Source organism: Mus pahari, chromosome 7 (assembly GCF_900095145.1).
Source record: "Mus pahari chromosome 7, PAHARI_EIJ_v1.1, whole genome shotgun sequence".
NCBI lineage: Eukaryota > Metazoa > Chordata > Mammalia > Rodentia > Muridae > Mus > Mus pahari.
The window spans coordinates 2,315,132-2,328,114 of NC_034596.1; the positions used below are offsets into that span (position 1 = coordinate 2,315,132).

General features: G+C 46.2%; 1 protein-coding gene across 3 annotated transcripts in view; it reads right to left on the reverse strand.

The window, feature by feature from the left end:
• Positions 1-5,370, reverse strand: part of Drc1 (dynein regulatory complex subunit 1) — a 32,767-nt gene extending 27,397 nt beyond the window's left edge. For all 3 annotated transcript variants that reach the window (XM_029540979.1, XM_021202506.2, XM_029540980.1), the window contains exon 1: positions 5,118-5,370. In XM_029540979.1, coding sequence (XP_029396839.1) covers positions 5,118-5,368 — 251 coding nt within the window. In that variant the 5' untranslated portion in view covers positions 5,369-5,370. The remainder of the gene's footprint in view (positions 1-5,117) is intronic.
• Between the last annotated feature and the right edge of the window lie 7,613 nt (positions 5,371-12,983).

Consider the following 12,983-nt stretch of genomic DNA (forward strand, 5'->3'; position numbering starts at 1 on the left):
CAGCCTGGTCTACAAAGTGAGTTCTAGGACAGCCAGGGCTACACAGAGAAACCCTGTCTTGAAAAACCAAACCAAACCAAAACAAACAGCTAACCTCTGAGAAGCCCGCCTCACTCCCAAGGCCTAAGTGGTCATTGGGGCCCCTAAGCAGCTTTGGGAGAGGAGCTGCCAGGGTGCCAGCATTCGTCAGGAAACAAGGGGACCCTTCACTGGCCTCAGCCCAAACCACTGTGCCCAGAGTCCACTGCAAAGCAGAGCACAGACAGCCCCTCTGGACTCCCAGCCTTACCCAACCCCCTCAGCAGTGTTTTCTCACTCTATTTCTGATCTGAACCTACCCTTCACTCCTCTGTCCCCTTCTACTGAGACACTGCCAGGCTAAGGTAGCTGTGTTCTCCCCCCACCTCAAACTTCCTGCCTTGGCTGTCAGTTGGTTAATTAATAACCAAGCTTGTCCAAATACTCCCAGCTAGTCTGGAACAGAGATGAGGGTTCAAAAAGGCAAGTGACTTCAGTCAAGATCTGCTACAAACTCTCACCGAGTTTCAATTTCAATCCCTTTGCTGCTTTAATGCGTCTTCTTTTTTTTTCCCCCCTCAACCCCAGGCACTGTGCTAGCCAATATGGCGGCCTCAGACCACACACATCTAATAGGCCCTTGAAATGAGGTGTGACCAGACTAACACGAGCTGTGAGTTTAAGGCACACACTACAGGACTGGGGAGATAGCTTAGTAGCTGAGAATACTTGGCTTGCAGACGACCTGGGCTCGGGTCTCAGTGCCTACATGCCTCCCGATTATTCATAACTCTAGTTCCAGGGATTTGATGCCCTCTTCTGATCTCCTCCGGCACAAAGCATGTATGTGGTGCATATGCATTCATTCAGGCAAAGTCACCATACACATAAGATAAAATAAATAAATCAAAAACAAAACAAAAACCACCTACTAGGGGCTGGGAAAGCAGAAACGTGAGGACTTGTGTTTGAACCTGCAGCCTCCAACACCCACACCGAAGCCGGACAGGGCAGCACTCTGTTTTATTATTCTGGGTTTCCTGTGACAGGGTCTCCTTATATAGCTTAGGGTGGCCTGGAACTCTTGACCCATCTGCTTCAGCTTCCTAAGTATTAGTGGTACTGGCATGCACCACAACACCTGGCTCATTTTCTTCATTTAGAAAGTTTGTAGGCACTTCTCTTTGTTCTTGGTATTCTGAAATTTTGCAGTGATGTACTTTGAAATGGACCCTCCCTCCCGTCTTCCCTGTAAAGGTAACTTTTGTTTGCCTGATGTTATTGTCATCTTGGAGGCTTGCTGCTGAATAAGCTCACCCTTTCTAGCTCTTTCTGAACTCAGGCTGGCTGGTTCAACTCAGCTGTTCTGCTCAAATTCCTCTCCAAGCTAACTGATGTGATCTGGCTTCTCTCAGCTTCTCACTGAATTGCTCTTCTTAGCCTCAAACTAACTTTGGCAATTTGTTAATCTTCTGATTTCTTATTCACTGGCTTCAGCTGCCTTTGCTGACCTGCACTGAACTGCATGAACTCACAACAAACTCAACTCCACTGCACTGCCCTCACTGTACTGACTCCCAACTGCCTGACTCTCTCCCTGCACTGCTTTTAAATAGTTTCTCTTTCCTATGCTGTTCCTTTGAGAGTTGGGCATATCCCATCTTTGACTCATTCTGTCAAATCTTTCTCTGACTCACCACTTTGTCTGCCCCTCGTTTAGATGTCACTTTCAAACACAGCTTTTAAACGTGGTTCCTTCTACAATACTAATCACTTTAAAGATGTGTACTAAGGGTGTGTCTGTATTCCAGCCAGAGGGATTAAAGATGTGTGGCATGTCTGCATCCCAGCAGTCTTTGGATGTGATCCCTTGCCAGAGTGGCCGTATTGCTGGATTAAAATTCCTCTACACTTTCCTCCCTCTCTTCCTTCCTTCCTTCATTTCTTCCTTCCTCCTTTTTCTTCTTTTTTCCCCCCTTTCTCCACTTTCCCCTCCACTCACCTCCTTCCTCTTGTGCTGGGAATTGGCACATAAAAGATCACTGAGACACAAACCTCCCCTTTACCTGGAGTAGGCCCATTTCCTCCATTGTGCTGAACTAATAATAATAATAACTATTATTATTATTATATTTTATGTGAACAGGTGTTTTGCCTGCATGTAAGCCTGAGTACCATGTGCCTGCCTAGTGCCCACAGAAGCTAGAAGAGGGCATTGGACCCCTTGGAACTGGAGTTAGAGACAGTTGTAAACTAGTATGGGGTATTAAAAATCAAACCTAGTTCCTCTAAAAGAACAGTCACTGCTCGTAACTGCTAAGCCATTTCTCCAGGCCTCTTTCATGTTTTGTCTTGACTTGTTTTTGAGACAGGGTTTCATTATGCTGCCCTGGCTGGCCTGGAACTCCCTATTTTGGCCAGCTGGCCTCAAAATCAGAGATGCCTGCCTTCCTCTGCCTCCCAAAAATAGGAATATGCCACCACACCTATCTTTAAAAATATATTTATCTATTCATTTGTCGTGTGTGTGTGTGTGTGTGTGTGTGTGTGTGTGTGTGTGTATGTGTACTCAGACCATGGCACACACATAGAGGTCACACTGTCTTCTGCTCAAACAGCCAATCAGAAGCATCCATCAGATTCAACTTCTGATTTTGTCATGAGTCCATCTGCTTCTCTCTAGATCATTGACACAGAGTCCAGGCCAATCCCGTGCCTCACCAGAACCAAAGTAGCTGTCTCCTTCCTGCTCGGGTCTCTTCAGTCATACCTCCAGCCCCTTCACACCATTCCCCAAGCCGTGGGCTGAGTAATTTGAAGGTGAAAGTGACACTCTGCCCATCAGGAAAGTGGCCTTAATTTTGTTTAGACACTATCACATGCTGTTATCACACCCAATAAATATCCCCCACCCCAACCCCTACAAGACAGGGTTTCTCTTTGTAGCCCTGGCTATCCTGGGACTCTCTTTGTAGACTAAGCTGGCCTTGAACTCAGAGATCCTCCTGCCTCTGCCTCCCAAGTGCTGGGAATAAAGGTGTGTGCCATCACACCTGACAATAAATGTCTAAAAATAACCCAGCACAGTGCCTCCTTACAAAGCTAGCTTTTTCTCAAGCTCCAAGCTACCCTTTCTAGCTGCCTGGCTTTAGAGCCTACACCCACGAGTCTCCTCTCCCCTTGCTGTCCTTGTCATAGATCATAGTTATAGGGGCACTTGTCCTCTCTCCCTCATTAGAATATAAACTTCCTGCACATCACTGAATTCCCAGTCCCTTTGGTTTTTTTGTTTGTTTGTTTTGCTTTTTTGTTTTTAAAGATTTATTTTATTATTATATGTAAGTACACTGTCGCTGTCTTCAGACACACCAGAAGAGGATATCTGATCCCATTACAGATGGTTGTGAGCCACCATGTGGTTGCTGGAATTTGAACTCAGGACCTCCAGAAGAGCAGTCAGAGCTCTTAACCACTGAGCCATCTCTCCAGCCCCCCAGTCTCCTTGTTAAAGGCCATAGCAACAACCAAGACCATGATCCTCAGACAGTTTTGGAGATGGATAAATGTGGTATCACTTGGAGACAAGCAGAAGGGCAGACAAGCCAGTTCATCTGTTAGCTAAACAGCAGCAACATACAAGCTTACCAAGGATGCCTCTGCCTCACCCAGTTCCTGAACCAACCCCAGTTCTCATCCCAGAACCTCCTAACCAAAGAAGTGGCAGGGATCCCAGGAGGAAGAACATGGAACACAATGGCAAATACATAGTGTAATGAGGCTCCTAGTCTTTCCCCAAGGGGACTGAAGGTCATCAGGGAACTACCAGGGAAGGGGATACCCAGACAGTGTTAGGACAATTAAAAACAGATCTGAGTTACCATGACAACAAGAGATGCTAACCATGATCACAGCCTTGCCCAACTAGGATGGAGGCACACAAACCTCCATCTTGTGCTTTTGCTGGGTCTGTAGACCACCAAAAGTAAAAATGGAATGAACGACTTAGAAGTTGAACAACTGTCACATGAAATCTGGTGACCAGAGGATGTCCCTTAAACTCTACCTAAGCTAACAAAGACACCAAAGCCTAGGGAGCATGGTGGGGGATGCAAGTGTGGTGGCCCCCATCACACCCCTCTTCACTCACAGGTCTGGCACTTGCCATACCTGGATGGATTCTAGACAATGATCATCAGTGTCTGCAAGCACAAGCAAGCAGCCGCCCCCTTTGCTACAGTAGATCGTCCACATGGCCTTGGGCCCAGTGAGTGTGGCCACTAAGTGAAATGAAAGCTTTTACTCTTATTTTTATTTTGAGGTGCCAAGGCCTTACTACGTAGACTAGGCTAGCCTTGATCTCAAAGGGGTCTGCCTGCCTCTGCCTTTCCAGTACTGAGATTAAAGGTATAAACCACTAACCGTGGCTTTATTTTATTTTATTTGTTTTTTTTTTGTTTTTTTTTTTTTTTTTTTTTTTTTTTTTTTTTTTTTTTTTGTTTGTTTGTTTGTTTGTTTTTTCGAGACAGGGTTTCTCTGTATAGCCCTGGCTGTCCTGGAACTCACTCTGTAGACCAGGCTGGCCTCGAACTCAGAAATCCACCTGCCTCTGCCTTCCGAGTGCTGGGATTAAAGGCGTGCACCACCATGCCCAGCTATTTTATTTTTTTTAATTTAAAAATAGATCAAGGTGTTCATCTCTGTGTGGAACACACAATCACATATGCTCACTGGCTGTGATAATTGTTATAAGGTATTCTCAGTAGACTGGGGAATAACTGACTCTTTTACAGATCAAGGTCCATTATTTCAGGTCAACAAACTATAACCTCTGGACTAAATCTGACCCAGAACCTTTTTATTTTTATTTTCAAATATTGGGACAAGGTCTCATTATGTAGCCTTAGCTGTCTCAAAACTCATTGCTTGAATGTTCCAGAAGAAAAGTTTTCCTGTTCACACCCAGGGCACATGCGCGTGCGCGCGCGCACACACACACACACACACACACACACACACACCTACCTCACCACAGGGCTCCCACCCAGACCCCCGCAGGGCACTCTGGGCTCCCCATCAAACCACCCTGCCACCCAGCTCACCGCCTTCGGGCTTCCTGACGTGCAGCGATGCGCAGGCGCCGGGCCTGGATCCGCTCCTGCGGGTTATCCGAATGCACCGAGGGTCCGAGAATCGGGGTGGCTAAGTGTTCTTCCCCATTCTGCTCTAGGACCCCAATGGTTCCTGACGGATTCATGGCGGCGACCTCCCACTCACTGGCAGTTCCGCCTGGGCCAGCAGCCCGGTTGCTAGGAACAAGCCGTTGCCAAGGGAAAGCAGTCACCTGACCCATCTCTGGCTAGCTGTCGCGAGGCGCTGCAGCCCAGCTTCTCTGTCAGGCACTAAGAACTGTATATTTGTATTCCAAATGTGGACTTTATTCCCCTTGCCTGAAGTTGGTTTGGAAGGGTTGACTTGACCCCAAGAAGGCAAATGGAACAAGCCGCACCTCATCTCTTACTGACTCAAAAGCCCAATTCATCACCCACCTTACCAAATGAATATTCCTAAAAGGCACTTTGCTCCGAAATAGCTGAGTACCTGCAACATGACAAGCATTGTATTATACAGCTAGAGACAGTGGCGTCCTTTCCTCGAGCTGAGTGGGAGGTCACCTCAGCCCATTGCAGTTTTGGAAGTGTGAACTCAAGTACACTCATCACCTGGAGCCACGACCGAGAAGGAGGTGGTGCGGGAGAACGGTTTGGGGGGAGGAACCCGGCCACCATCGCTCTCTCAAAGCAGCAGTCTGGGGGGGGGGGGGAGACATCATGCCTTAGATACAGAGCGTCCCCTTGTAACAAAAATAATGTCCCAGGGCCAGAGAGAAGGCTCAGCAGTTAATATTTATGGCCGAGAGTGGCCAACTGAGTTCAATCCTTTCGGCCCACACTATGGAAAAAGTACCAGTTCTGATAAGTTTTCCTCTGACCTTCACACGGCACAGTGGCACGTGGGCACACAAAATCATAGGTGTAAAAGTTGTTTGTTGGGGAGGCAGAGGCAGGCGGATTTCTGAGTTCGAGGCCAGCCTGGTCTACAAAGTGAGTTTTGCAGGACAGCCAGAGCTACACAGAGAAACCCTGTCTCGAAAAACCAAAAAAAAAAAAAAAAAAAAAAAAAGAATTAAAACCATGCCTGTGGGCTTGTGGTACGGCTCAATGGTAAAGGGTTTACCTACACCAGCAAGAGGGTCCGTTTGTTGAAGCACCATGGACAGGACACACAAAACAAAACAAGAACACCACTCCTGTAATCCCAGAACTCAGGAATGTGTTCCAGGTCATCCTGGGCTACAGAATGAGACTCCCTCTCTAAACTAAATTAAAATAAGGCATGTAAAGCCCTACATAATAATAATAATAATAATAATAATAATAATAATAATAATAATACCCACCCTTTTACACAGACATGCAGACATAGTAGTTCACAATCAGCCCTCTGGGAGGCTGAGATAGGAAGACTGTACGGTTCTAAGTCAGGCTGGGCTACATTTCAAGGCTCTATCCCTAATGCAAACCACTCGAGAGTTTTATTTTTGTAGCATTGGAGACTGAACCCAGGGACTCACACATGCTAGACATTCCTTGTTGATGAAGGGGTTTTATGGCTCAGGGAAGTGGCAATGCAAGAATGGGTTTGCTGAATAAAACCTAATCCTCTTCTAAAGGCCTAGAAGACACACCCTTCATAAACCCTATAAGATGCAAACTGGCGAGAGGGCCACCAGCACACCTGAAGAGCTCTGCGGTCTCTGCATATGCCAGACCTTGGGGTTGGAGATGCTGCTGCTCAACTGAATGAATGAAAGGCAATGGGATTAACTGGGCCTGAGGTAGCAGGAGCCAGCAGCAGCACTGAATCACCAGAAGCAAGGTGACTGCAGTTATATGGGCAGTGTCGACAAAACAATGTTCATAATGACGTAACTCATAATGGTCAGCACAGGCAAAACGAATTTTATAACAGCATGACTCATACAGACTTTTGGTACTGGCTAATCACAGTGTTTCCAGGCATGAAGTAGATAAGGAGCCTACTGCATTTGTTTCATCTGTATCAGAAAAAAAAAAAACAAACTCAAATGCAAGAAAGGCTATATCAGATTCTGGCAAAAGGCAGTCTCAGCTAGTGAATCTATTTCCAGACTTGAGCCAGTTTGCAGACCCAGAACCCCTTGAATGAAGGGGTAGCCAGGTTCCCCTGAGGAAGGACCTTGAGAAGACCCCTAAAAGTTTTGCTGTTAGCCTTTCTCCAGTTCTTCCTGAGAGGGACCTATGGCCTTTTACAAGGGTAACTGTACACTGGGGGAAAGGAAATGACCAGACTTTCTGGGGTTACTGAATATTGGTCCTGGGAAATCCCAAGAAACATTGTTGCCTGTCAGTTAGAGTAGGGGCTTGTGGAGATCAGGTAATTGATGGAGTTTGGGCTGATGTCCAACTCACAGTAGGTCCAGCAGGTCCCCAAACACATCCTGTGGTTATTTCCCCAGTTCCAGAATGTATATTTGGGATAGATATTTCTTAGAAATGGGCAGAATTCTCACATTGGTTCCCTGGCCTATAGAGGGAGGGTATTTTGGTTGGAAAGGCTAAATGGAAGCCTTTAGAGTTGCCTCTGCCAGAGAAAATAATGAACCAAAGCAGTATCATATACCTGGAGGAATTGTAGAAATTACTGCCACCATCAAGGACTTGAAAGATGCAGGGGTGGTGGTTCCCACCGNATCTCCCTTTAACTCTCCTATCTGGCCAGTGCAGAANACAGATGGATCATGGAGAATGACAGCTGACTATCAAAAACTCAGTCAGGTAGTAACTTCAACTGCAGCTGCTGTACCAGATGTAGTTTTGTTACTTGACCAAATAAACACATCTCCTGGTAGCTGGTATGTGGCTATTGATCTAGCAAATGCCTTTTTCTCAGTACCTGTCGATAAAGACCACCAGAAGCAATTTGCTGTTGGTTGGCAAGGCCAGCAGTATGCCTTCACAATTTGCCTCAAGGATTCATTAACTCTCCTGCCCCGTGTCATAACTTAGTTAGAAGGGATCTTGACTGCTTGTCTCTTCCACAAATTATCACTCTGGTGCACTACTACATCAATGACATAAGCATATCAGAAGATGGGAAATAAATCCAACCAAAATTCACAGACCTCTTACTTCAGTGAAATTCTCAGGAGTCCAATGGTATGGGGGTATGCAGAGATATTCCTTATAAGGCGAAGGATAAGAAACACATTTAGTGGGCCTATTTGGATTCTGGAGACAGCACATCCCTCACTTGGGTGTGTTACTCAGGCCCATTTACCAAGTGANTCAGAAAGCNGCTAGCTTTGTGTGGGGCCTGGACAGGAGAAGGCCCTTCAACAGGTCCAGGCTGCTCTACCACTTGGACCATATGATCCAGCAGACCCGATGGTACTTACGGTGTGTGTGACTGATAGAGATGCTGTTGGAGCCTCTGGCAGGCCCCTGTAGGTGAATCACAGAAGAGACCTCTGGGATTTTGGAGCAAAGCTCTACCATCATCTGCAGACAACTATTCTCCCTTTGAAAAACAGCTCTTGGCCTGCTATTGGGCCTTAGTGGAAACTGAACATTTGACAATAGGACACCATGTGATCTAAACTGCCTATCATGAGCTGTGTGTTATTAGACCCTCCAAGTCACAAAGTCGGATGTGCACAGCAGCATTCTATTATCAAGTGGAAGTTGTATATACTCACTCAGGCCCAAGCAGGTCTTGAAGGCACAAGCGAGTTACATGAAGAAGTTGCCCAAATGCCTATGGTTTCTACTCCTGTTACAATGCCATCTGCTGCCAAGCATGCGCCTATAGCCTTATGGAGCATTTCCAGTGACTGAGGAAGGAAAGACTGGGACCAAGTCTACTGATGGTTAGGTACATTATGGAGGTACCACCCAGAACTGGACAGCTACAGCATTATAGCCCTTTCTGGGACAACACTGAAAGACACTGTTAAAGGGGGATCTTCATAGTGGGCAGAACTTATAGCATAGTGGGCACATGGACTACAGTTTGTTTGGAAGAAACAGCCAGATGTTAAGATTGTTCACTTACTCATGGGCTGTAGTCAATGGACTGGCTGGATGATCAGGGACTTGGAAAGATCACAATTGAAAAATCGGTGAGAAAGACATCTGGGGAAGAAGTATGTGGACTGATCTCACCAAACAGGCAACAATATTTGTGCCCCACATGAACACTCATCAAAAGGTAACTTCAGTTGAGACGTTCAGTAGTCAATTAGATAGGATGTTCTGTTCTGTGGAGAGTCAACCTCTCCCGAGCCCTTTCTGTCACTGCCCAATGGGCACATGGACAAAAGGGCCATAGTAGCAGAGACGGGAGTTAGGCACGAGCTCAACAACATGGACTTCCACTCACCAAGGCTGACCTGGCTACAGCTGCCGCTGAAGGCTACCTCTGCCAACAGCAGAGACCAACAGCACCATTCCCCAGGGTAACCAGCCAGCAACCTGGTGGCAGGTTGACTACATTGGACCACTTTTCCTGTGGATATTTTGTCCTTACTGGAGTAGATCTTTATTCTAGTTATGGATTTGCCTGTCTGGTACATAATGCTTCTGCCAGAACCACCATTCGTGGACTCACAGAATGCCTTATCATGGTATTCCACACAGTATTGCTTCTGACCAAGGAACTCATTTCACAGCCAGAGAAGTGCGACAGTGAGCTCACAGTCATGGAATTCACTGGTCTTACCATGTTCCTCACCATCCTGAAGCAGCTGGTCTGATAGAAAGGTGAAATGGCCTTTTGAAGATGCAGTTATAGCTCCAATTAGGTGGCAGCAGCCTGGAGGTCTGAGATGGAGTTCTTCAGAAGGCAGTGTATGCTTTGAATCGGTGTCTGATAGTATGGTGTGGCTTCTCCCATAGCCAGGACCTACAGAGTTGAGAATCAAGGGCAGAAAAGGGAGTAGTTCCACTATAACCCTTAGTGACACTCTAGGACAGTTTTTGCTTCCTTTCCCCACAACCTTATGTTCTGATGGCCTAGAAGTTTTTGTTTCAGAGGGAAGAGTGTTCCTGCCAGGAGTCACAACAAGCATTCCATTGAACTTCCCCCTGGTCACTCCGGGCTTTTAATGCTCTTAAACCAACAGGTTGAGAAAGGAATAATAGTGTTTGGAGGGATGGTAGATCCAGATTGCCATTGGGAACTTGGATTGCCTTTCCACAGCTGAGGTTAGAAGGGTTAAGTCTGAAGTGCAGGAGATCCTTTAAGGTGTCTCTTGGTACTACACTGTGCTGTGATTAAAGTCCATGAGAAACTACCACAGCCTAATCCAGGCAGGATGACAAAGGGCACAGACTTATCAGGAATGAAGAGATGGGCCACTTCTCCAAGAAAAGAGCCAAGGCCCTCTGAGGTGCTTGCAGAGGGTGAAGGAAATACAGAATGGATAGTAGAGAAAGGAAGTTAGAAATACCATCTAAGGCCACATGACCAGTTGCAGAATCGAAGATTCTTCTGTTTGTAGTTTGTCAAATAAAAATGCACTTGAACAGATTTTTTTCAATTTCTTTAACATCAATTAAGAGAATGTCAATGATTATCGTATTTAAGTTTGAGACACTAAAAAGATGCCCCCAAGGGACATTGCCACCTACTCTAAATTTACAATGTGTGTGCAGTTAAATGAGGCACAGTTAACTATGTTAGGTGATATTATGACCTGGTTGTTTTTATTTGGACATGAAATATGATTTGTGTCATGTTGACAAGGGGTGGATTAAATAAACTTTTGGGAGTAAGAAATGGAGGGCACACCTGTGACCCGGATCTCGAGGCTCAAAGACTCGAGGTTTTGATCCAGGCCTTGAGGCACACCTCTAATCCGGGTCACACTCTCTGCTGGAAGCCTACATAAAGACATGGAAGAAGCAAGCTTTGGCCCTTTGCCTGCTTGCCCTCACCTTGCTAGCACATCCATTCCTTCACTGGCATTGGAACCTACGTCTTCAGGATTCCAGCTTGTACAGTCCAGCTGGGACACCCAGCCTTGTGGGACTGAGCGACGACTAGATCCTTGGACTTTCCATTCACAGCTAGCCATTGTTGGATAAGTTGGACTGCAGTCTGTAAATCATTCCAATAAATTCTATATGTGTGTGTTTATATATATTTATATATAGAGAGAAAATATCTATATCCCTATTCACAGTATATAAAGAGAAAATAGATTCATGATTCATTCCATAGGGTGTATGTGTGCATCTATCTATCCATCTATCTATCCATCCATCTATCTATCTATCTCTATCAATCAATCTATCTATCATCTCTCTCTCTCTCTCTCTCTCTCTCTCTCTCTCTCTCTCTCTCTCTCTCTCTCGGGATTCACTCCCTGAGTCCTGTGGCTCTAGAGAACCCTGACTAACTCCTATTTTCTGCATTTGGCCACTGTCGACTTTTAGATCTCATTCCTTTCTTCTCCATATCTGGGACATCTGTTTTAAAAAGGAAGTTAGAGGTACAGTTTAGTGATGTTGTATGCACTTGCCTAGTATGTGTGAGGCTCTGGATTCACTCCCCAGAATCTCAACACAATGCAGCAGGAGTGATGGCTCAGCTATGAAGAGCTCTTCCAGAGGACCTGAGTTCAGTTCCCAGTATTCACAGAGTGGCTCACAACTACATGTAACCCCAGATCCACATGATCTTCCCTTCTGGCTTCTGTGTTGTGACCCTCTCTGCCATGCGATGCCCCCCTCCCCAATTTTGTTAGCTGTTATTGGTCCGCAAGGACAAAGGGTGGTGTTTGGAAGCCCTGTGAGTACCTGTAGTAAATGAAGACAGCAGGACCAGCTGCAGGGAGGCCGATCAACTTTACATGTGATGATTCAAGCCTTATATAGTTTTGGTGGATGGCAGGGGTGGGTAGAAACATTCAGGATGGGCAGAGGTGAAGGCTGAAGGCTTAAAGCACTGCAATGCCCTTAGCATGGGGAAGCATTTCAGGAATCTTAGGTGTTGGCTGGACGGGTTCCTATCAGAGAAAGGTGAACCTGTAATCTAAGGCTACATGGCATTCTGCAGATAGATGGGGAGGCAGGGGGTCTTGAACTCCCCAAACAAGGTCAGAGGGAAAGCCCGGCCAATGAACGGAGTCCTCCATCATATTGCACTGAACCCCAGAAAGCTATCCAGACAATGGTAGACTCCGCCTTAATTAGCAGGGCAACACTGCATGCATGCATGAATACACATACCTTACAATGGACATAAATCACCTTTGTTTAATATATGGTCATATATGCCTGTAACTTCTGCACTGAAGAAGCTAAGGTAGGGGTAATTTTGCAGGAGAGAGAAGGACCTGCAGAGACCACGGTGGCTGTACCCCCAGGGGCTTTAGAAAAGGAATAAAGAGGTCTTCACCCGGTTAACTGACCAGCATACAGTATCTGCTCCTCAAGCTGTAGGTTCCAAAGGCAGGCCTGATCTGAGGAATGCTTTGAACAATAAATTAACAGGATGAAAACACGTAGGAAACTTATAAAGTTTAACGAGAATCCGTGACCATCACACAGGGCAGTGCACCCATGGTTAGGACAGCTCGTCTGTTAGTTATCCGCAAAGGAGATGAATGGCTAACTGGGAAGCCCTTTAACTGAGACTAGTGGCTCACCATGGGGGTTACTTGCTACAACAGATTGACAGCTGTTTAGAGATTAATTCTACAAAGACCTAGATGCCCGGATGGCCATCCCTGTGTCAACAAAATCTGCCAGGCGGTGGTGGCGCACGCCTTTAATCCTAGCACTTGGGAGGCAGAGGCAGGCAGATTTCTGAGTTCGAGGCCAGCCTGGTCTACAGGGTGAGTTCCAGGACAGCCAGGGCTATAG